The 23,967-nt window shown below is 51.6% G+C and overlaps 1 protein-coding gene across 5 annotated transcripts in view; it reads left to right on the top strand.

The window, feature by feature from the left end:
* LOC135183943 (Krueppel-like factor 5) overlaps nucleotides 1-23,967 on the top strand; it is a 41,384-nt gene that overhangs the window by 12,786 nt on the left and 4,631 nt on the right. For all 5 annotated transcript variants that reach the window (XR_010305775.1, XM_064159301.1, XM_064159302.1 and 2 more), the window contains 3 exons: nucleotides 9,955-10,002; nucleotides 14,348-15,245; nucleotides 19,060-19,119. Coding sequence is in view for 4 of the 5 variants with exons in the window: in XM_064159301.1 (XP_064015371.1) it covers nucleotides 9,955-10,002; nucleotides 14,348-15,245; nucleotides 19,060-19,119 (1,006 nt within the window). In the remaining variant the exon portion in view is untranslated. The remainder of the gene's footprint in view (nucleotides 1-9,954; nucleotides 10,003-14,347; nucleotides 15,246-19,059; nucleotides 19,120-23,967) is intronic.

Genomic DNA, 23,967 nt, shown 5'->3' with positions numbered 1-23,967 from the left:
GGATGGAACAGTTTGGCTGAACTTTGAGCTCTCTGGAGCACAGTGGCTTTGGCTGGTACAAAGGCTGATTGTTCTGTTAGGGGGAAGTTTGGCTCACAAGGTGGGGAGCCAGGGAAAGGGACAATGCCGAGGGAGGAAAAGAAGAGAAGGCTACACTGAGACCTTAGAGCAGCCTTCTGGTACCTGAAGGGGGCTACAGGAGAGCTGAGGAGGGACTCTATACAGGGGAGAATGGCTTTGAGCTGGAAGATTTTGATTGCAGATTAGGAAGAAATTCTTTACAGTGAGGGAGAGGAGATGCTGGAACAGGTTGCCCAGGGAAGTAGTGCATACCTCGTCTCTAGTAGTGTTCACGACCACATTGGAGGAGACCTTGGGCAACCTGAGCTAGTGGAAGGTGGCCCTGCCCCATGGCATGCGGTTGGAACTGGCTGATCTCTAAGGTCCCTTCCAACCCATTCTGTGAATCTATGAACTCCAGCTACACTGCTCCTCATCCTCCTGCTCAGCTCTTCCTGGAATCTGTTTAGTGGTTGCTGCTGTGGGAAGAGGTTGCAAATTAGCCAGAAGAACATGTTGTGGGGTTGGGTTTGGGTTTTGGAAGGCTGCAAGGACAGATATTTGAGGGAGTGAGCAGGGGACTCCAACTCCACCATAAGTGCAACGGATTTCCCTTTATCATTCTTCCTGAACAGTGTGTGGGAAGCAAACAGTCAGCCTAAGTTACTCACCAAGTAAGGCATTTCTGGCTGGTGCATCATCAACTGTGAATTTTCCCCTCTCAAACCTGTTTGGTCAGCTACCTACGCTATTTTGTTCTCCTTCCCTGGTCCAGTGAGTTCTTTTATTTAACCCATCCACTGCAAATAATCACACTTAGGACCTTGTCTTGTTGGCTGAGCTCCTTGATTAGAATATTTGCTTTTCTTGTGCTCCATTGGTGAATGACATGAGTCACAGGGTACAGCTGGTGTTTGGGCATTGGCTAACTGCTGTTTACAATTCAGATGTTCTCAGAACTTGAGCTAGCATGAAAACTCTCCAACCTCCTCCCCCCCCCCCTACCATGGGCTGTTTACCACATCAAAGAGGTTCAGCCCCTTCCAAGCTCAGGTTGAAACTCAAACAAAGAATCTTTCATTCAGTTCAGAAAGGCTGGGAGAAGTCTTTGAAAGTTATTATTTTTTAATCTTTTTATAATGTGATGGGGGACTTCAGGTTTCCACCAAGGACAGGATTTGCAAGTATTAAAATGCAGTTAATGACCTCACTCTTTGTAGCATTTCCAGTACAAGGAAGAGAGGAGAATGGCACCGAGTTGGTCCCAGTATAAGTGCTCTGGAAACACAAGAACCTATCACTGCTCTGCCCTAATGAGGCCACAGCTGGGTTATTGGATCCAGTTCTGGGCTCTCCAGTCCAAGAGAGACAAGGAAATACTGGAGAGAGTCTGAGAGAGGGTCGAAAGATGCCGAGGGGCCTGAAGCATCTCTGAGAGAAGCAGAAGCCTTGGAGCTGGTGAACCTGGAGAAGAGCAGCCAGAGAGGGGATCTCAGCAATGCTCAACAGGAGAGAAAGGTGGGGGAAAGGATGGGATCCAGAGAGAGGACATGAGGCAACAGGTACAAGCTGGAACTCAGGAGGTTCCACCTGAATGGAAGGAGAAACCTCTTTGGTGTGAAGAATGCTGGAGCTCTGGAGCAGACTGCCCAGAGAGGTTCTGGAGTTTCCTTCTCTGGAGAGCTTCCAAACCCAGCTGGCCATTGTGATCCTGGGCAAGCTGCTGTGGGTGCCCCTGCTTGAGCAGGAGGGTTGGGCTTGACGATATCCAGAGGTGCCTTTCAACCCCCACCATGCTGGGATTCTGTGCTGTGTCAGTATCTGTTCACCAGGCAATCCAGCCCAGCACTTTAATGCTGTCTGGACAAAACGATCATATCCCATTTTGCTACTCCTCAAGGACAGTTGAGGAAGAAGGTGGCTTGAGTATGTCCACATGAAAATCCTTCTTTCAATGGGGGGAAAAAAGGTTTGATGGTGCTCTCTAAATGTGGCAATTACTCCATTTTGTTAAATTGAGTGGAGAAATTGCAGTGTCTCCCCTTGCCCAGCTGATCATTCCAAAGGCTGGTGGTTTAGAACATCGTGTTCCGTTCTGGGTCCGCATCCAGCATGGATGCTCTCTCCCTGCAGGTGTTCAAGGCCAGCTTGGATAGGTGAACAACCTGCTCTAGTTGAAGATGTTCTGGCCCAGGGCTGGAACTATATGATCTTGAAGGTCCCATCCAGATTCTGAGCAACTTTGTGTTTGGTAGTTTTGTGGTTCTGGCTTGTGGTTTTGGGAGAACTCGAGTAGATTGGCTGTTTGACATCACCTCTGGGACATGCTGAGTGTCACAGCCCTCATGTTTCCCAGGGCTTGACAAACCCCAGGCTCCAGAATGCTCTGGCTGGAACTTCTTCAGGGCTTGGTGCCTTCTCCACAAGAACTGTGTTGCCTGTTATCAGCCTGTGCTGTGATTCTCTAATTACCAGCAATTAGCAGGTTTTATACAGGGAAAATGTGGGTTCAAGGTGACAGAAATGGATCTTGAGGAGACTTTGGGAGTCTTTTTTTCTACTAGAAGGATCCTTCTAGGAGCACAGATGGGAGGAGATACCTGCATGTATGGGAGAGGGGGCTGCAGCAGGTGGATTTGCTCTAGTGGCCCTGATTCTGGTAGCATCATTTTTGCCTTGTAGTGAGCAAGCTTGGAAGAAAGCAATTGGGCCAAAGATCTCCTCCTTGAAACACAATGTTTTCAGCTGCCTTGGGGTTTGTTTTGTTTTTGTTTTGCTAACTGGTTTGGCGAGGAAGCTGAGGGCCAAAAGGACTTTGGGATTTGCTGTCCACACATGAAACCTGACCTGGTTTTTCCCCAGACGTGCACGGGGGTGTTAGGTCTGCCCCACACCTTGTCCTGGGAAGAACAAGCTTTGGGGCCTGTCTTATGGCTTGCTGAATGCCAGGAGGGCTTCACAAGCCCCAGCAAGCAGCACAATGACTCACTCTGTCAGACCCTGCCCTGGGAATGTGCTGCTTTCCTTCTGATTGGAGGAGGTGAGGTGATGAGTGTGTGCGTTCAGATGGTTTGAGTGAGGTGGAATCAATCCCACCCATAACCTAGCTGGCCACGCTCCCTTTGAGCTCTAACAACATCTCCCACGGCGCACTTGGTTCAGGATCCATCACCCAGATGTGCAAGCAGAGAGGAGCTGGAAGGTTGAAGGGCAAGCCCAGTGTCCTCTGGCCATGCCAAATTAGAAACAGGTGGATAAATTTGCCCAGAGAATCCTCAGAAATGGTGACATCCAAGAACCTTCCTCTTCTCAGGTTGGGGGAAGAGGGTGTGATAGAACAGAGGCTGCAACCCAGAAGGGGAAATGGAGCTGCATGTTGGCCTGCTTCTAGTTGGTGGTACCAAAAGAGGGGCTGCATAGCTGTCCATATTCAACTTTTGATTGCATGGATGCATAAACTGGGAGAACACTTAAGTTCCTGCATATTTTGGCTTTGCCTAGAGTAGCTTCAAGCCTCCTGATCTTCCAGGAGTTGAAATAATATTGGATCCTTTCATCTTTCCTAATAAACCCTCCAAACAGCCGCACCAGCTCACAGCAAAAGTCTACCTACAGTCTCCAACAGTAGGTGCCCACTTAGCTTACAGAAATCCTCCAGCTAGCTTGACCCCAGCCTTTCCTGAGCACAAGCAGCTCAGGAATAGAAAGCTGCATATATAGGTAGGACTCCCTCTTCATGTCCTCCCCTCCCACACTTCAGGAGAGTTGCCCTCATGCCAGGGCAGAGTGGGGAGATTTGGTTGTCCTCATTCCTCCCACTTGCCTTGCAGGGCTGAGGTAGTTCTACAAATGGGGAAAACAGTGTGGGAACTCCTCTAATACCAACCTGGGACCCACTGTCTTCATCCAGACCTGTCTAAAGCTGAGTGGGCTGAATGGCCACTGTGTTCAGCAAGGCCTAGAGATGGTGCAGCTGGGCCAGAGCTTCTTCCAAGCATTGCATCTCCAAGGTCTACCCTGCTAGTTTTCAGTCTATGTATGGCTGTATTTTTGACAGGCTCCTGCTCAGTCCCTTGGAACCTGGCTGCTCCAGAGTCTTCCTCTTCCAGGCACTTGACCTTGGAGTTGGCTTTTCCTGGTTTCCTTGGCCTTTGGGATTGCTGACTGCAGTGGCATGACTTCTGTGATAACAACCCAGGCAGATTGCCTTTGAGTGAGCCTTTATCAGTCGCCTGAGGAAAGGAATAGCAAACAGAGTCAGCAAGTCTGCTGGAAATGCTGCTGCCTGCTGGCTCAGCCAGGGGCCAGCCAACCTCCTAGCTACCCACATCTGCCTTAGTGGTGACTCTTGGCCTCCAAGAAATTCCTTCTTTCTGGAGGGGTGGTAATAACTTGGGTAGTACAAACACCAGGGTAGAGAAGAGCCTGCCAGAATAACCCTGCTAATAGCTCAGGCTGAGGGAGTTTGGGTTATTTAGCCTGGAGAGGAAAAGGCTCTGGGGAGACCTTAGAGATGCATTTCAATATCTGAAGGCTGGGGAGGAACTGTTTGGAAGGGCCTGTGGTGACAGGACAAGTGGACTTGGTTTGAAACTAGAGCAGAGTTGATTTAGGCTGGACATCAGGAGGAAGTTCTGCATGATCAGGGTGGTGAAATACTGGAACAGGTTGCCCAGGGTTGTGGTTAAAGCCTGGACACACTCAAGGTAAACTTGATGGAGCCCTGCGCAGCCTGATCTAGTTAGAGATGTCCCTGCTGACTGCAGAGGAGCTGGACAAGGTGACTTTAGAGGGTCCCTTCCAATCCAGTGTGTTCAATGATTCTGTGAGTCCTCCAGAGCAGAGTGGCTCTGCTCTGAAGCCACCCCTGGCAGAAAGATTTCTTTGTCATGCTCTTGTAGGTGATAAGATATGACAAGCCCAGGGAGGTGTGGTGGAGGCACCATTCCTGGAAGTGGCACTTTGGGATGTGGTTTAATGGCCATGGTGGTGTTGGGTTGGCAGTTGGACTTGACCTTAGAGGTCTTTTGCAACCAAAATGATTCTATGATGGCTTCAAGGCGGAAAGCTGGTGGGATGGTCACTCTCTCTGGCAGTCTTCTTCCTGGATTCCAGAGAGAGCTGGCACAGAAACTCAACTTTGGCCACCCATGAAGTGGGCATCTAAGGTAGTGAAGGTGAATCTTGCCCTTCTGCATCCATGTAACACAGACCCAGATGAATGCTTCGAGGGCATCACAAGTATCTTGGTGCTGTTTCCATCCTCTGTGAGAGAGATCAAGCAGAGGAGCCCACCTGGAGTCTTCTGCAGCCTGCATAAGCACAGGGGTTGGTCCTGCTGCCCATAGTGGTGCTTTGTGATTTCCAGCAGCTGAATGTTTGTGTGTGCACTTGAAGAGTCCTGGGGCTTTCTTTGCTAGTCCCATGTTGTGGAGAGTTCCAGAAGACTGGAGGAACAAACAGAAAATAACGTTGATTGAGGTCAATATCAAACCCAAATGATCAGAGAAACAAATATTTACTCAGGTCAATATTTAACTAGGAGACAATAAATGCTGATATTGAACCAAATCTGGATATAAACACAGGCTATTTATAATGTGGGCCTCTAAAGGGGCACTGCCAGGGACTTGCTGTGGCTCTTGATTGATGATTGTCCTCTCCATTGTTTGCTGATTCCCTTGGAAGCTGGAGTTTCGTGCAGGTGCATCTATGAGAAAGAGACTGTGCTACGTAATCACAGGGCCTGGACAGCAGACTCTAACTGTTGTCCCACCTGTGCCTGTGCTTCCCTTGCCTCAAAAGGGACCTCCCCTGCTTGCACCTGGAGCGTGTGCCCCATCCCCTCGACCCCCATAGAATCTAGAATTGTTTTGGGTGGAAAGGACTGATATGATCACTGAATCCAGCCATTGAGCTAAACACCACCACGGCTGCTAAGCCATGTCCCAGAGCTGTGCTGCTGGTGACTTGCACAGGTGAAGATGGCATTTTCATAGAATCATTGAGTCATGAACCCAGCACTACCAGGTCCCTCAGCACCACATCTCTGTGGCTTTGAAGCCCTTGCAGAGATAGGGACTCCACTGCTACCCTAGGCAGCCCGGGCCAGGCGTTGACAGCCCTCAAGTGCAAGAAATTGTTGCTCATGTCTATCTAAACCTCCTGGTGTGACTTGAGGCTGTTTCTCAAGTTCAATCCTTTCACTTGAACCCCTTGTCCCAGAGCTCCTGGCATCACCTCTGTGCGGAGCAAAGGCTGAGAGCCTTGGGGCTGCAGAGCCTGCAGAAGAGCAGCCTGAGAGGGGATCTGAGCAATGCTCAGCAGGAGATAAATGACCTGTGGGGAGCAAGAGGATGGGGCCAGGTTCTTTTCAGTGGTGCTCAGTGATAGGACAAGAGTCACAAACTGGAACCCAGGAGGTTCCAGCTGAACAGGAGGAGAAAAATCTTTGGTGTTGAGGGTGCTGGAGCCCTGGAGCAGGCTGCCTGGAAAGGTTGTGGAGTCTCCTCTGGAAAGCTTCCAAACCCAGCGCGCCATTGTGATGCTGGGCAAGCTGCTGTGGGTGCCCCTGCTTTATCAGGGGGGTTGGACTGAATGAGCTCCAGAGGTCCCTTCCAACCCACCATGCTGGAATTCTGGGCCCGTTGACCAGCGTGGGGCTGGCTGTGAGCAGGAGTCGGAGAGCTCGCTGGGGAGCGATGAAGTGGACTCGATGGCTCCAGCACTGCAGAGCGGCAGAGCAGGACGGGGGTGGCTGCAGCCAGGCAGGGGCTAGCGCAGGACTCGAAGCTGCCAAGAACCTCCTTCCCCTTCACCCCCTCCCGCCCCTTCCCAAGCTCTCTCCTCCCCCAACCTCTTCTCCTGCCAACTCTACAAGCTGATTGCCTGTTTAGCAAACATTGATTTCTCTCCTTGTTTTCTGCTGCTGCCCGTGTGGTGACAACATTTGATGTTTCTATGGCGGTTTGTTATTTATCAACTTCAGATTAGAAAGCATTTAATCATGGCAAAGACGTGTCCCACCTCCTGCCTGCACCTCGTCTGACCGCGGCCACCGTGAAGCGCTGCCAAAGGGGCACGGCTGACTCAAGTGCTGGGTTTTTCCCTCTGTCCTCCGAAGAAACGTTTGCCCTGGCCTCTGTGCCCGGCGATCGATGTCCTGATAACACCTCCCAACGTCTGAAGGAGCGGTTGAAGGCTCCGAGGCGGGAGGCTCCTGCGGGATGTATGAACGTTTGTCAGATGGTAGAGCCGGGGTCGGGGCACGGAGAGTCAATGTCAGCAGCTGTTAGCCGCTGGAGGAAGCTCAGAGGAGGTTGTCTTACTCTCTACAATCGCCCTGAAAGGAGGTCGCAGCCAGGTGGGGGTTAGTGTCTTCTTCCAAGGGACAAGTGATAGGACAATAGGAAATGGCCTCAACAGTGAGGGACTGGCACAGGTTTGGAGAAGAGCAAAGAAGCTGGTGAAGGGTCTGGGGAACAGGTGTGGTGAGTAGCTGCTGCGGGAATTGGGGGAGTTCAGCCTGGAGAAAAGGAGGCTGAGGGGAGACCTGGCTCTCTGTAGCTCCCTGAAAGGAGGTTGAATGAGGTGGGGGTTGGTCTCTTCTCCCAAGGGACAGTACAAGGTGCCATAGCCTCAGGCTGTGCAAGTGGAGGTTTAGGTTGAACATGAGTAACAAGTCCTTCTGCCTTGAGGGTTGTCGAGGTCTGGCCCTGGCTTCCAAAGGCACTGGTTGAGTCCTCATCCTTGGAAGGGTTTCAAAGCTATGGAGATGTGTTGAGGAGCATGTTCTAGTGGTGACCTGGCAGTGCTGGGTTAACGGCTGGACTTGATCTTAAATGTCTCTTCTAACCAAGAGGGTTCTAAGCAGGGCTTCATTGTCCACTGTCTCTAGCAACAAGACATTACATCTCAGGGCTGGGTTTTCCTGATCTCACAGTGCTGGCTGCTGCTTGCAGAGGCTGCTGAGGTCATCTTGCCCTCCAGGGAATTTTGGTTGTCTGATCTGATTCGGTTTGAATGTGCCAGTGCTGAACGTAACCTGGTCCTGCTGCTCCAGTGACCTCGTCTGTAGAGGCTAAATGCTTGATCTAACCTTCCTCTTCCTTGGGTTTTGGTTTGGTGGTTTTTGTTTTGTTGAGGTCTGTTGGTTGGGTTTTTTTGCTTGCCTTTCTCTGGCAAGTTGGAAGGAACCCCCTCTATGATCAGAAGTAGATCTTACGACTTTGAGGGGAGCTCTGAGCTTTCTCTTGGCCAAACCCAAGATCCCAGTTTAAGCACTCCTAAGCTCACAGAGATTGGTCCATCTGTGCTTTGCCTGGATTTCCCCTTTGCTCACTTTTTGCCCAACCTACTGACCTACGATGACTCCTGGAGCCCTTGCAGATGAGGTTGGTGGAATCTGAGGCATGTACATCTCCAGACTTTGTATCTCGCCCTCTTCTCCAATGACTGTAATGATGGCATTGCTAATGGCTATAGGAGAAAGTGGGCCACTAAAAACCTGGTGGCTCTTCAGTCCTGGAGGCTTTCTCTGCTGAGTCATGGTGACTGCCTCTCGTAGTATTGAGATGAACTGAGCTCCCTGGCTATGAGACAAGTTAGGTCCCTGCCAAAATGGCAAGAAAGTGGTTAATTCCCTGCCTGTGGCTGGCAGACTGGAAGAAGGGATGGGCTGATCTTCCAGGTCATGTGTCCTCAGCTGCCCTCTCCCAGAGCTGCCCCAGGCAGGGCTGCAGCCTGCTGCCAGGACTTGCTTGGGGTTGGCCAAGGAGTCTGCAGAGATCCAGTATCTACAAGGCATTCTCCTGGCTGGATTCTTGTCCTCAATAGCTTCCTTTTGTATTTATGCTGCTTCCAGGGATGGGGCATCTCCCACCTCTCTGGGCAACCTGGCCTAGACTCTTACCACCCTCGGTGTCATTCCTCCCTTCTCTCCAGTCTGAATCTCCCTCTTTGAGTTCAAACCACCCCCCCTTGTCCTGTCACAACAGGCCCTGCTCACAAGTCTGTCCCCAACTTGTTGATTGGCCTCTTGAAGTCCTGAAAGGTCACCGGGTGGTCTCCCTGGAGCCTTCTCTTCTCCAGGCTGAACAGCCCCGACTCTTTCAGCCTGGCCTCACAGCAGAGGGCTTCCAGCCCTCCTGTCATTGCTGTGGCTTCCTCTGGCCTTGCTCCAGTAGGTGCCTGTCTCTGCTGTGCCGAGGACTCCAGGGCTGGCCTCAGCACTGTAGATGGGGTCTTAGCAGAGCAGAACAGCAGGACTCCCTCTTATCTGCTGCCCACACTGCTGGGGATCAGCCCAGGACTGGGCTGGGAGGGCACAGTGCTGGCTCATGAACAGTTTTCCTTCCCCAGCATCCCAACTCCTCCACAGCACTGTTCCCCTGTCCTTCGTCTGTAGCCTGGATTGACACTGGGAGTTGCTCTGACTCATGGGCAGGACTTTATCCTTGGCCTGGTTGATCCTCATGAGGTTCACACAGATAGGTGGTTTCTGCCTGGTTTGGGAGCCTATGGGGGTTGGTGGTGTCCCCCTGCTTTGTGTCCCAGGTATGGGGGGCTGAGGGGACCTCCCACCATACTAGGGGCTCACACTTGGGACAAACATGGCCTTGCTTTGGGGCTGCCTCCACCACACTGTAGGTGGTGTGCCAGAGGCAGAAGGTCGCTCTGGTCTCATGGTGCTCCTCATCCTATGGTAACCACCACCTGCTGCAATGCTGGCAAGTGATGCTGGTGACAGTGGTGGGGACATGCTCACGGATGGGGTGGGCACCCTGAGATTATGGCTGCTGTGAGGGCTGGGAAGGGGCTGGCTCAGGGGTTGGTCAGGGAGGGCTGTGGAGGGGTGGTGGCTGCCCTGCTAATCCTGCCCTGTCTCCCCCACAGCTGCACCCCATGAGGATGGAACCGCGGATGCCGCCGCTCATTCTTGAGGTGACTTTCCTCTTCACCCCTCTCTGTCCCTATGATGTAAGGTGCTGCTGAAACTCTGAAGAGGTGGAGCTGAGACTTGCCCCCCAACACAGCCAGCTCCACTGCAGGTTTTCTGGCCCTCATGGTGGTGCCTTTGTTCCCTTCTTCCAACCTCACAAAGTTCCTCCTGCGCATGGTGTCTCCATCAGTGCAAGTCACCCAGATGCCTGCACAGACATCTCCTTTGTGGCTTCTGTGTCTCCATTAATTGTTCAGCCTGGAGAAAAGAAGGTTTCAGGGAGGCTTTACTGAAGCATGTAGACATGGCACTTCAGGACATGCTTTAATGGCTGTGGTGGTCTTAGGTTGATACTTGGACTTGATAGTCTTACAGGGCTTTTCTCACTGAAGCTATTCTGTGATTCTTTTGTGATATTTCAGAACTTCAAAGGGCTGATCAGAAAGCTGGGGACAGACTTGTGAGCAGGGCCTGTTGTGACAGGACAAGGGGTGATAGTTTGAACTGAAAAGAGAGGGATTCAGACTGGAGAGAAGGGAGAAATGTTTGACGCTGAGGGTGATGAGATCCTGGCCTGGGTTGCCTACAGAGGTGGTAGCTGCTCCATGCCTCGCACCTTTGCAAGTGACCCTGTTTGGCTCTGAGCAGCCTGCTCTAGTTGCAGATGTCCCTGTTGACTGCAGGGGGTTGGACTGGATGAGCTTTAAAGGTCCCTTCAACCCAAACCATTCTATGATTCTGCTTGGATCCTCACCATTTTAACTGAATCTCCAACTGTGAAAGAGGCTCTGAGTGACAGCCAGATAGAGACCCTTGCAGTTCAGGACAGGTGAGCTGGATCCCACACAGACATGTCAACACTTGTTATCCTGGTTCTGCTGACCATGGGCCAAGGAGCTTGTGCTGGGTTGGGCACTGGCTGGGAAGTGCTTAGAGAAATGGTTTGGTGTTAGGTGTCAGCACACAGCAGGAGCAGTACTGGGGTGGGTTAGGGTTGCTAAGCATCTCTGGGCCACAAACAGAATGCCCCTTCCTCCTTGGAGGGACGCTGGGGTAGTCAGGGTGATGTGGGGATGTGTGACACAATCAACGTGTCACAGAAGTCTGGGTTCCAGTGGGGAGGGGCCCTCGGTGTCCCACTCCTGCACTCACCAGCTGCAGCCAGGGCTGCTCTCCACCTGTTTCGGGTGAAAGCTTGTGGCCCTTGCTCTGCTGACCAGTTGCCCCTCAGCACCCCCAGTGCCCAGAACCAAGAGGCTGATCAGCATCAGAAGGAGATTCATCAGGCTTTAATAGACTGGCAAGAAGAAGACTTTGCTCTGCAGGTAGGGGTGGTGAGGAGGGAAAAGGAGGCTGGGAGGCAGCAAGCAGGGGGATAGGCAGCAGACAAGGGGACACTGGCTCAGAATCCAAATTTTAGATCTGAAATTTCTGGCTGAATACAGGTTCTGGATCTGAATTTAGGATCCTCTGTGCCTTTCTACATTTAATATAGACAGACGTCAGAAAGAAATTCTTTATAGTGAGAGTGATGAGACACTGGAACAGGTTACCCAGAGAGATTGTGCATTTCCCCCTGCCTGGAGCTGTTCAAAGCCAGGTTGGACAGGGCCTTGAGCAGCCTGGCTTAGTGGAAGGTGTCCCTGTCTGTGGCAGGGAGTTGGAACTAGATGATGTTTGAGGTCCATTCCAACCCAAACCGTTTTATGAGTCTATGAATAATACACCTGCCTGGTCACCTGCCACAGAAGGACCCACTGCAGTTGTGTGTTGGGGTGAGACTTCCTTCTGGGAACTGAAGGTGAGAAAGTGAAATGCCAGAGATAAGGGAAGTGTAGAAGTAAAAGCACCCTCCCCCTGCCCCCTCCCCGGCAAGTGGGACCTTTCACTGCTCAGGTATGTGTGGCATTTGGGGCCTCTGGTACTGCCTAGAGCAGGCTGACTCCCAAGTGTGGGTGCACAGGGCAGGAGCACGCAGGGCTCAGCTCTAGAGCTCTGGCACAGTTCCTCTGTGGGCAGAAACCCGAGATGGACACTGCAGAGGGGATCTATAGAATGGTTTTGGTTGGAAAATACCTTTGATGTCATTGATCCCAACCATTCTCTAACTCTACCAAGTGCCATGCTAAGCGATGTCACTCAGCACCACATCTTTTAGACCCCTCTAGGCATGGGGATTCAGCCACCCCCCTGGGAAGCCTAGGCCAGTGTTTGAGAGCCCTTGCAGTGAAGAAGTTTCTTCTAAATGTCCAACCTAAACCTCCTCTTGGGCAACTTGAGGCCATTCCCTCTTCTCCCATTACTTGCTCCTAGGAAGAAGCGACCAGCCTCCACCTGGCTGCAGCCTACTTAGAGGGAGTTGTAGAGAGCCAGAAGGTATCTTCTGAGCTTCCTTTTCTCCAGGCTGAATGACCCCAGGCCCTTCAGCTGCTCCTCACAAGGAGGGAGGAGAGAGAAAATGATAAGTTAGTACCAGTCTGTAAGAATGGAATGGGCTGCCCAGGGAGGTGGTGGAGTCACCATCCCTGGAGATGTTCAAGAAAAGCCTGGACGAGGCACTTAGTGCCATGGTCTAGTTAACTGGCTGGGGGATAGGTTGGACTGGATGATCTTGGAGGTCTCTTCCAACCTGGTTGATTCTATGATTCTATAGTGTCTGGTTCTCTCCCCTGTCTCCTGCTGCTGCATCAGCTTCGGGGTGTGCCTGAAGAAGGTTTTGCTCAGTGGAGCATGGTGGGGGGGCAATGTGTGCTGCCTGGAGCAGAGGTGGTTAGTTGAGGATGAGCTCGTAGTGCCAACACATCACTTCCTGTCCTGAGCACAGGCACTTCTCAGGACCCACACATTCGATGAGGACACAGAGGGTGGACAGGCCAGTGCAGTCCCACTGCTGTGTAGCACTTGGGAGGCCAGCTGCTCTGAGCTTGTAGCTGTGTAGAAGAGGGTGTATTTGCGGCACGTCCCGGTGCCTGGGAGGCAGCCAGCTCACCCATGCGTTGCCCTTATAGCCTGCAGAGGTGCAAAGGTTCTCTGAATTAGCTGGAAGCACAGGTGATACGTTTTGCTGGAAAGGGCCAGGAAGTCTCTTGGACCCTGGCCAGCTTTGTTAAGAGCAGTGAAGTTGCAGCAGGGATGACTTTGGCCCGTTGCACTCCAGTGACATAGTTCAGAGCTGTAAAAGCCTGGGCTGAAGCGTGCAGGGTATGGGCTGAGATCAGCTCACTCTCCTCCAGCGGGCTGAAGGCTCTGCCAGGGAAACTTTGGTGGTTCTGCCAACTCTTCTACATATGAATGAGGCTATGAGGGCTTTGCAATGAGCTTGACACATGGATAACCACATAATTAAAGGCTGTAGCTTTCTGGAAGAGCATTAGTGCTGGTATCTTTAACCACAGAGAGCAGAACTTGAGTCATCAAATGCCAGGGGATGAATTTCCTAGCGGATTGCTCCACCAGGTTGCTGAATTTTTGGGCCTGGATCCAGTGGGATAAACCAGGAGGGGAAGAAACCTGCCAAGTGGTGACTGTCTGAGCTAGAGGTCCTGTTAGCTTGGAGGACCCAGACTTGTGCCAACAGCTCTACAAAACTAGAACCAAAGCAAAGGTTGGGTGAGGTCTGAGTCACTTGACCTAAACAAGACAGTGGCTGGCCTGGCAGCTTCCATTTTAGGCTCCTGGACCGCTAAATCAGTGGCCACATCTCCTAGATTTCTAGGGCTGAGCCCAAATGATTCTCAAGGAATTAAGGACATCACCCTAGACTGTTCTCAGCTAATTAAAGGATAAAATGCAGCACAGCTCAGCCTCTTGAGTTTGAAGCAGGCCGGAGTCGGCACATCTAAGATAGGCTTCAGATCCAGTTTGCCAGCTGGAGCAGAGTTTCTGATTTCACAGCATCATGGAAACATTCTGGCTGGAAAAGACCCTCAGGATCATCAAGTCCAACTGTTGTCCTTACTCTGCAAAGCTCACCCTTGAACCGTATCCTCAACACATCCAGGCTTGGTGACTCACCTCCCCCTTCTAGGGTTAAACTCTCTTGTCTCTGACCGAAGCTTTGCACCCAAAGCTTGGCTCTTCTTTTCCGGGCTCTGTTTCTCTCCGTACTGTATCCTCTGCCTGGCTTACCCTTTGTTAGCGGTGCAGAGGAGGGAAGTGGGACAGAGGACAGCAATTCACTCCTGGGCAGTCTGGCTGAGTGACAGGCTGAAGCTGAAGTAGCACAGCCTGTGATTCCTGGGCTGTTGCTGCTGCTCTCTCTATGTCTTGCTCTCCGAAGTGCCCGTTGAAGGCCGCAGTGCCGCCGGCGGTGCACGAAGCTGACTCTTGTCTGTGTCTTTGCCGCAGGCACGGTCCGAGATGGATAAGTACCTCTCCAGCGAGGTGCCCCCCATCCCAATGATCCCAGACAAGAAGTACCGCCGGGAGAGCGCCTCGGTGGTGGATGAGTTCTTCTCCACAGAGAAGCCCACCTCCACGCCCTACAGCGTCAACATCAACGTCATCCTGCCCGACACCACCCACCTGCGCACCGGACTCTACCGCCCGCCCAAACCCATCGCCCCCTTCCCGCAGATCAAAACAGAGCCTGGCACCAGCTTTGCCCAGCCCTGCTCTTCTGCCTCTGGCTCCACACAGACCCTGCCCGACTTCACCAGCGTCTTCAGCATGCCCCAGTCAGTGGCAGTGAACAACATCTTCATCAAGCAGGAGATGCCCTCCGAGATGCCCTTATCCACCAACCCGCAGCAGTCTCACCTCTACCAGATGCCTCTTGGCAGCGCTGACATCACCACCTTGACGTCCTCCTCCAACAGCACCACAGCTATCAACAGTCTCAGTGGTGTTACCATGTCCACGGGCAACCCCATGGCCAGTGTTGTCCACAGACCTGTCCAGCCAGGAGGGCCACTAAAGCAGTACCCTCATGTCTCCCAGGGACAGGGAAACTTCAACATCTCAGGGCAGTTCTACCCTGCTCCAGGGGTGAACCTGCCCCCTTCACCGCCCAACTCACAGCCTGGCAGCCCAGAAAATCAACCAGAGCTCATCAACACCATCTCTCCCCCTCCATCCTATGAAGCCACTTTCGGACTGAAGTTGGTCCAGTCATCCCAGGTCCCCCCAGTCCCCAACGGCCTTGGAACCCTCTCCCAAGGGCACATTGTCATGCAGCCCCCCAAATACAACAGACGCAACAACCCTGAGCTGGAGAAGAGGAGAATCCACCACTGTGACTTCCCAGGTATGCGCCAGGGTGATCTGGGAGGATTTGGGGTTGATTTTTGGAGGCTCATTGGATTTGGGACCAGGGGTCTCCTCTCCACACACTGAAGCTGGGGGCTGCCTTGGGCCCCCACCAGAGTTCAGTCTGAAGTAATGTTCTCTTTGTGATGAATCCCAGAATGGTGAGCATTGGAAGGGGCCTCATGAGACCATCTAGTCCAACTCCAAGGGAACTATGGAGCTGAGTGGAGAGCCCCAGTGAGGTGGGGGGTACCATCACCAAGGGAGCAGAAGAGGCTGATCATGCCTGGGCTAGCTGGTGCCTTGGTTCTCCCCTTCCCTTTCCTCTTTGGGAAAAGGCAAGCCTGACTCTGAGAGGCAGAGGAGCTCCTGCAAAGCCTGGGACCTCCTGGAAATCTCCTGCCTTAGCTGCTTGACTCACTCTGCTCTTGCCTAGCTCTGACTAGCCTCATGCTCTCTACAGCTGAAACCTCACTGACCTTTCCTCTCCCATCACGGGTGGCAAGCCATCAAGTAATCTCCACAAGCATCATTTATGGTCTCTCTGGAGCCCCACTTCTTCTCTTCCAAAGAGGCAATGAGCTGAATATCTGTGTCCAGCCCTTCAGTGGCTTCATGTACTGCATCAGGATGGTGTGGAAAGGTATTTCAGGGTCAGGATCAGCCCAGAGCTGAAGCTATTCCTCTGTGTCACCTCAAGCCATGAGCATGTCCATCTAAAGACCTGCCATGCCTTGGCAGGAGGAACTTTCAGGCTTTCCTGCAGAGAGCTTGTGTGACCCACAGCTGCAAACTCTTATTCACAGAATAGAATTACAAAATTGTTTTGGTTGAAGGAGACCTTTAAGATCATCAAGTCCAGCCATGAATTCAGCAGTACCAGGGCACCACTAAACCAGGGCCCTCAACAACACATCTCCAGGGCTTTGAAATCTTCCCAGTTTCTTCCTAGTCTCCAGCCTAAATCTCCTTCCAGCTCAAAGCCGTTGCCCCTCATCCTTTTGGTGCAAGCCCTTGTATGAAGTCCCTCCCCAGCTTTATTGTGCTCCCCTTCAGGTACTGAAAGGCTGCTCCAAAGTCTCCTTGAAGCCTTCTCCAAGCTGGGCAACCCCAGCTCTGTCTGTCCCCACAGAGGAGGTGCTCAAACCATCTGCTCACCTTTGTGACCTCCTCTGGGAGCCACGTGGGTGAGAAGCAAGAATCCCCAGTGAGGGCAACGTGAGGGCTTGGAAATCACCCATGCTTGTGCAGGACTTCCCACCCCTGGGCACAGCCCCAGCTGTGGAGCTGCTGGAGATTAGCAAACAGCTTTCCCGTGGTGGGGGTGTGACTGAGGAAAGCCATTTCCTAGCTGTCTCCACCATGATTTATGTGCTTCTTCCGTGGCTGTAGTAGGGTAGCCCAGAGACCTGTCTAGCCCAGATCCTGTCTCCAGCAGTGACCTGACGAAGTAGATAAGAACAGGACGTGTTTGGAGAGATCTTTCTGTGCTGACACCTTCCCAACCCTCTGGCAACCTGCAGATCAGGGACTTTCTGAGCCAAGAGCTGCACCCATGTTCTTGTGGTTAGGAGGTTGTCCTGGATTATTTACCTTCTGCTGGTCATGGTGGGAGGTGGATTAAGGGAGTAAGTGGACCTCTTCTCAGAGACAGACCTCTTTGAACCGGTCAGAGCAAGTGTCTCATCCTGCAGGTTGCTTTTTCTTGTCTGTATTCAGCAGGATTTTGGTCTGCATGGGAAGGCAGGGACACACCTGCAGAAAAAAACCCAACCTGCACTGAGTAAACACTGGGTGGCTCGATTGTGTGTACGTGCAGAGACACAGCAGAGCTTCTTCTAATCCTTCCCAGCCAGGTTCAGCTAGAGGTGAAACCAGCCAGGAGTGTTGCAGAGGCAGCAGGTCTCCCTGGGCTGGTGGAAGTGGCAGGGGATGTGTCCAGCCCACACCACTGGCTACAGGGACTGGGGAGGTCTGTTTGCAAAGCTCCAGCCCAGGTTTCCAGGTGGTAGCCCCCAGCACATTGTTTCAGCATGGTCGTGGGGGTATGAAGCTCAACCATGCTCTGGCTTCTCTGGGCTGCTCCCTCTGGGTTTGGAATCTGCTCCGAGTGCTTGGCTGGCTTCATTTCCATGTCCAGCAGGGAGGCAGTCCCTGAGCTCACCCATACTCCTCTACCTCCTGAGTGGCAGAGACCTCAAGAAGCGTCAGAGCAATATTGAACTGGATGAGCAACCTTTATCCCTCCCATCAAAGAGGGTCAAGGTCAGGTTGTTTGTGACTCTGAGCAACCTGCGCCAGTTGCAGATGTCTCTGCTGACTGCAAGGGGGTTGGACTAGATGAGCTTTAAAGGTCCCTTCCCACCCAAACCCATCTGGAATTCTATGATTCTAGACTATGGGGAGGGGAAAGGTAGCTTGGCTGCTCAGGAGCAGGAGAGGACAGAGAGCTGATCTCCATCCAGAGGCTTCTTTAGGCTGTGTGGAAACACTGGAACAAAAGCAATGAGTGCGTTGCTTAGGAGAGAGATAAGCATTCAAATTAGAGCAGGCTTGTCAAAGCACATAGAAACAGGACCCTAGAGGCAGCAGGGGAACCTTCTCTAAGCTTTATCTCACTGACAGGAGGAACCATCAGTGACTCATTTTGAGGTGCCTGGTCGAACTTTCACTGAAGTCACAGTGTCTCTGTTAAGAACCTTTCTGTTGCTGCTGCTCTTCTGAAAACCCTTCCCACTGGCATTATTCTGGAGCCTGAAAGCCAGGCTGTGGCTCCATGCTGTACCTGGTGTTTCCTGCTTCCTGGAGCGTTTCTGTCACAGCTTCAGAGGCTGGGACTGTTACAAAATACAGCATAGAATCACAGAATGGTTTGGGTGGGAAGGGACCTTTCAAGGTCGTTTAGACCAACCCTCTGCAGTCAGCAGGCACAGCTGCAAATAGGGCAGGTTGCTCAGAGCCACAAACAACCTGACCCAAAATGGTGCCAGGCATGGGGCATCTGCCACCTCTCTGGGCAACCTGAGTCAGGCTCTCACCACCCTCAGTGTCAAACATTTCTCCCTTCTCTCTGGTCTGAATCTCCCTCTTTGAATTCAAACTGTCCCCCCTTGGCCTGCCGTAATTTGCCCTGCTCAAAACTCTGTTCCTGACTTTGACTGATCCCTTGAAATCCTCCCTGATCTTCCTGAAGCCTCCTCTTCTCCAGGCTGAACAACTCCAATTCTCCTCAGCCTGGAGCCATTCTATGTCCGACTGTTTGGGGCTCTGAGCAAGCTGCTCTAGTTGAAGATGTCCCTGCAGACTGCAGGTGGGTTGGACTAGATGAGCTTTAAAGATCCTTCCAACCCAAACCATTATGTGATGCTACAATTCTCTCAGCCTTCCTTCATAGCAAAGCCTTCTGATTATTCTTGTGACCTCTTGTGGACCCACTCTGACAGGTCCCTCCAGCCTTGCAGCATCTGGAATCCAGCAGCACAAAGCCAGCGGTGGTGAATTTATTCTGATCCTGCCTCAAAGACCTGGTTGAGGAAGGATGTGAAAAGTCTGTGCCCAGCCCTTCCCTCCCAACTAATTCCCAGCACAATGTGCAAAGGTGTCAGGGTGGTGTGGTGAAAACTGATGCGTTGCCATGGTTTAACTGTTGAACAAACACTCCTGATGAAACAAAATGGGTAGGGCCAGGCTCATTTGCATTCTGTTACCCAGAGTGTTTTGAGGTGATGGACAGAACAGGCCTCAACTCTTCCTCTTCTGGGTTGCTTTATCCCTTGTCTCACAGGGAAATTCTCTCTCTTCTCTTTTTGCAGGTTGCTCCAAAGTTTATACCAAGAGCTCCCACCTGAAGGCACATCAGAGGACTCACACAGGTAAGAGAAGCATGCAGCAGAAAGCTCTGCCAGCCTGCATTTCTCATGCTGTGCCTGTTAATGGTGATGATCATCTAATTGAGTTAATTACCTTCATCTAGAGTGGTTATTTGAGTCGGGGTTTCAGCTATTGATGTTCATGTTAACTGAAGTGTAGTGGTTTATAGTGACTGCTCCAGATCTGCTCTGTGCACTTGCTTGCCTTCTGGAGGGATGCTCCAGGATTTAGAGGAACTCTTGGAGGCTCTTTAGTGGATGGATTGGAAGAAGGAAGTGCCCTCGAAGCCTGTCCCACTCTGAGCTCTCCAGAATTCTCCTTGCTCTGAGCTCTTCCTTGGAGCTTTCCCACAGCCTGGCTGGGTCTGGTCCTGCTTAGCTTTCAGAAAGGCTGTGTGAAAGCGTGTGGTGCATGGAGGTGACCTCTGAGGAGACAAGGCTGTCTCTCCTGTGTCAGGCAGCCCTGTGGTTTCCAAAGAGGACAGAAGCACTCAGGTCTCTTTGTATACTGTCCTCACAGACATCTGGTGCCCAGTACTTGTTCTGCTAGCAGCTACCATTGGTGTAGCACTGGAGCTACCAAGTAATCTCCTAAGGGCTCTGACTACAAGGTACAGAAAGGCTCCAAACATGCTGAGAAGGGCTCCAAACCTCCGGAAGAGCTCTAAACAGACATGCAAAAGGGTTGTGCCCTCTTTTCAGAGGGCAAAGGTGCCCATGAACTGCCTTTGCTGATCAGGCAATCAGGGTCAGTAGCACAGAGAAGCTCCCACTACGGCCAGCTTCTTTGGGGTACACTGAGCTCAGTGGCACTTGTACAATCAAGCACATGTCTTCTCATTAAGGTATTTATTATACCTGAAACTTTATCAGATCCTCAGGTAGTTCAGGAACCATCAGTGCCCTCATAAATCTCGTTTGTAGAAGGGTTGATCTTTAGTGAAAGCAATTAAGCTGGCCCAGAGTTCACTTTTCTTTTTTATTAACAACGAACAAACCCCATCCTGGGGCTGGGAATGGGTTCTTGCACTTGGCTCTGTTCCCTTTCCCTCTTATCAGCCCTTGGAACAAGCCACTGAAGAATTTCTCTTTGTGTGTGAGGTACAATATTTTTTTGGCAGGGTCCAGGGTAGGAGCAGCCTGGAGAACAACACGGAAAGGGTGGAAGAAAGAGACAGGAAGGATGTTGTCCTGGTTCTGAGAGCTGGCTGGTGATAAGCATTTGTCACAGCACCAGCTTGTGTTCAAGGCTGCTGGCTTTAGCATGAAATCTCTCTTTTTAGCATGAGATCTTCCTTTTTAGAATGAAGTATTTCTCTTCCCTTTCTTCCAACCTGGTTGATTCTGTTTGAGCACAGATCTGAGCTCTGTGCCCAGGCACCACCCTTCTCGGTCAGGATGTGAAGATGTAGAACGTCCTCCTCAGAGAGGTGTTTTGAATCTCCGTCCCTAGAGCTCTTTAAAAGAGGCAGAGATGTGGTGCTGAGGGACATTGTTTAGTGCCCAACTTGGTAGAGTTAGAGAATGGTTGGACTCAATGATCTTAAAGGTCTTTTCCAACCAAAATCCTTCTTTGATTCTATAATCTGAATAACATCACAGTAAAGGTCTTTTCCAACTAACATGCTTCTGTGATTCTATACTCTAAATAACATCCCAGTTTAAAGATGTAGAACAAGCAAACTGGAACCCAAGAGGTCCATCTGAACAGGAGAGGAAACTTCTTTGGTGTGAGGGTGCTGGAGGCCTGGAGCAGGCTGCCCAGAGAGGTTGTGGAGTCTCCTTCTCTGGAGAGCTTCCAAACCCACTTGAACATTGTGATCCTGGGCAAGCTGCTGTGGGTGCCCCTGCTTGAGCAGGGGCGTTGGACTGGATGATCTCCTGAGATCACTTCCAATCCTCACCCTGCTGAGATCCTGTGTGATTCTATGTATCTAGGCAAATTCTGAGCCCTTTTGGGACCAAATAAACCACATTTTTCCAGGTTTCCCTGCAGCTGGGTTGGAAATCCAAGTGTGTTTGTTACCTCCTGCTTCACTGGCTGTAAGAGGTGAAGAAGGATGTGACCTAACTAGTCAGGAAAAGTGGTGGTAATGTTATGTTTTGGGTGAAAAAGAGGAGAGTCAAATCTAGAGAGCCATTTACAGGCAAATTTAAGATGTCTACATGCAACTTTTGAAGCCTCCTGTTTTACTTTTGAGGCCTCAGCCCCAGAGCTGAGCCTCCGCCTCTAGAGATCTTCGTAACCAGCCCGGATGTATTCCTGTGTGCCCTGCCCTAAGTGGTCCTGTCTTGCAGGGGGTTTGGATTTGATCTCTGGAGGTCCCTTCCAACCTCTAGCATTCTGAGATCCCATCTCTTGCCAGCCACGAGTGCTTGATGATTCTTCAGCTCCACTACTTGCAGGGTTAATAACACCTCTTTTCTCCAGTCCTCCTCTGATGGCAGGCAGGCTCAGAAGTCAATGATCTCCAAGATCTTTTCCTTGTGGTTTGCCCGTTGCTATGGGCTGGGCTGTATTCATCTCCTGGAGACACCATTCATTTCCTGGGTGCCATTGTCAGATTAAATATCTAACCCAGTGGTTGCTCCCCCACCTCCCCGGGGCTGGGAATGCCAGTTCGGGTCCTTTGTTTGAGCTTGCCCTGCCGTGCTGTCCTGGGAGATGGAGCCAGCTTGTGGGACAATGGAAAGCAGTTTGTTCCTATCCTGGAAATCAACCTGTTATTGTTTGAAGCTAAAAGGCCTGGGTAGGGTTGACCCAGCCAGGTGACCTGCGGCTGGCGCAGCGCAGATCCCACCTTTGTCTCGGCAGCTAACACAAACCCTGAGATCTCTGAGTCACCTGCTTGGAAAAGACCTTCAGAGCATCCAGCCCAGTCATAGCCTAACTTCTCTCCGTGCACAAGTGTTAGACCATGTCTCTAAGCTCCTCATCCCAGTGTCTTTTAAATACCTCTGGGGATGGGGACTGCACCACCTCCCTGGGCAGCCTGTTCCTGTGCCTGATGATCCTTGCGGTGAGAAATTGTTCCTCGTGTCCAGCCTAAACCTCCCCTGCTGCATCATGAGGCTGTTTCCTCTTGTCCTATTACTTCTTCCTTGGGAGAAGAGACTGACCCACACCTGGCTCCAGCCTCCTTTCAGCGAGTTGTGGAGATCCAGAAGGTCTCCCCTCAGCCTCCTGTTTCCCTCAGCTGCTCCTCACCAGACCTCTTCTCCAGACCCTTCACCAGCTTCAGAGCTTTTTGCGGGAGCCCTGGGGCATTTCTGAGGAGCGGGATGCAGCCTTAGTACCCTCACTCACAATTACAGAATGGTAGGAGTTGGAAGGGACCTCTGGAGATTATCAGGTCCAAACTCCCAAGGCAGATTCACCTAGAGCAGGTCACACAGGCACCCATCCAGGTGGGTTTTGAATGTCTCTAGAGGAGGAGACTTTGCCGCCTCTCTGAGCAGCCTGCTCCAGGACTCTGGCACCCTCACACCAAAGTAGTTTCTCCTCCTGTTCAGATGGAACTTCCTGGCTTCCAGTTCGAATGTTCTATGTCTTTAAACTGTGTTGTTATTTAGCTCCATAGAATCACAGAATCTTTCTGGTCAGAAAAGACCTTTAAGATCATCATTAAGAACACCATTACACTGAAGAAGTTCCTCCTCACGTGTAGATGGAACTTCGTATGCTGGAATTTGTGCCTGCTTGTCTCCTCCTGGTTGACATCTCTGCACTTTCAGATTCTATCCCAAGACACTGGTAGATCTTCCCATGTCCTCAGTGTTTTCTGTTTCCTGGCCAAACCCACCTTCTTGCTTAGCAGCCAGGCTGAGGGACATGTTGGAGCACACCACACATGCCTCTGCACGCGTGTTTGCGTGTCTACGTGCGCTGATGCCGCCGTGGTGCGCTCAGCAGTTGGCCCAGGAAAGGGTAAATATTTGAGGTCGGGAAAGTCAGCACATTCCCTGAACTCTGCCTGCTTGTTCAGGGCTGTTAAGAGTGAGGACTAATATTTGAGAGCACCACACCCATGTGAGGAGAAGGCTGTGGCCAGGCTTTTCAGCTCCACAGCCCCCGGCACGCAGGGAGCTGGAAGCAAGCAAAGGCTTTTCCAGCTCAGTTCCCAAGCTGGCTGAGAAATTGCACAATGGAATGGATTTCGGTTTGGGAATAGGTGTGGAAAGGCAGGAGGAGGGGAAAGGGCAGAGGCCTTACGTCACCTTGAGTGCTCTGAAGGAAACACAATGTTTGTGTGTGGAGTGCTGCTGCAGGGCTGAGGCACAGAGTATTGGATGGTGGCTTCAAAGATGTGAGGCTCTGAGGTAGAAAATGTTGAATTCATAGAACCATAGAATGGTTTGGGTTGGAAGGAACCCTAAAGATCATCTAGTTCCAACTGCCCTGCCGTGGCAGAGACACCCTCCCCTAGACCAGCTTGCTGAAGACCTTGTCCAACCTGGCCTTGAACACCTCCAGGGAGGGGGAATCTCTCCAGGGTCGCTAGCTTCAAAGATGTGAGTCTCTGAGTATGGTATATGCAAAGCATTCAAAACTGGAGGGGTTGGACTTGATCTCCAGAAGTAACTTTCATCTCCTACTTTTTGTGATTCTGTGTCTCTTGGAGGCATTAGTGAACCCTGGTAATGTAAAACATCAGTATGGCCACAAGCCAGGGGCAGCCCTGAGTCCTTCAGGGCCTCCCAATGAAGATGGGCATCAAACTGCTAGAGCAGGCATGGGGGAGGCCACAAAGGAGGACCTGCCCTGTGGGTACAGGCTGAGAGAGTTGGGGGTGTTCAGCCTGAAGAAGAGAAAACTCTGGAGAGAGCTTAGAGCAGCCTTCCAGTACTTGA

This window comes from Pogoniulus pusillus, chromosome 19 (genome assembly GCF_015220805.1).
Source record: "Pogoniulus pusillus isolate bPogPus1 chromosome 19, bPogPus1.pri, whole genome shotgun sequence".
Lineage (NCBI taxonomy): Eukaryota > Metazoa > Chordata > Aves > Piciformes > Lybiidae > Pogoniulus > Pogoniulus pusillus.
This window is presented reverse-complemented; position numbering and strand designations above follow the sequence as displayed.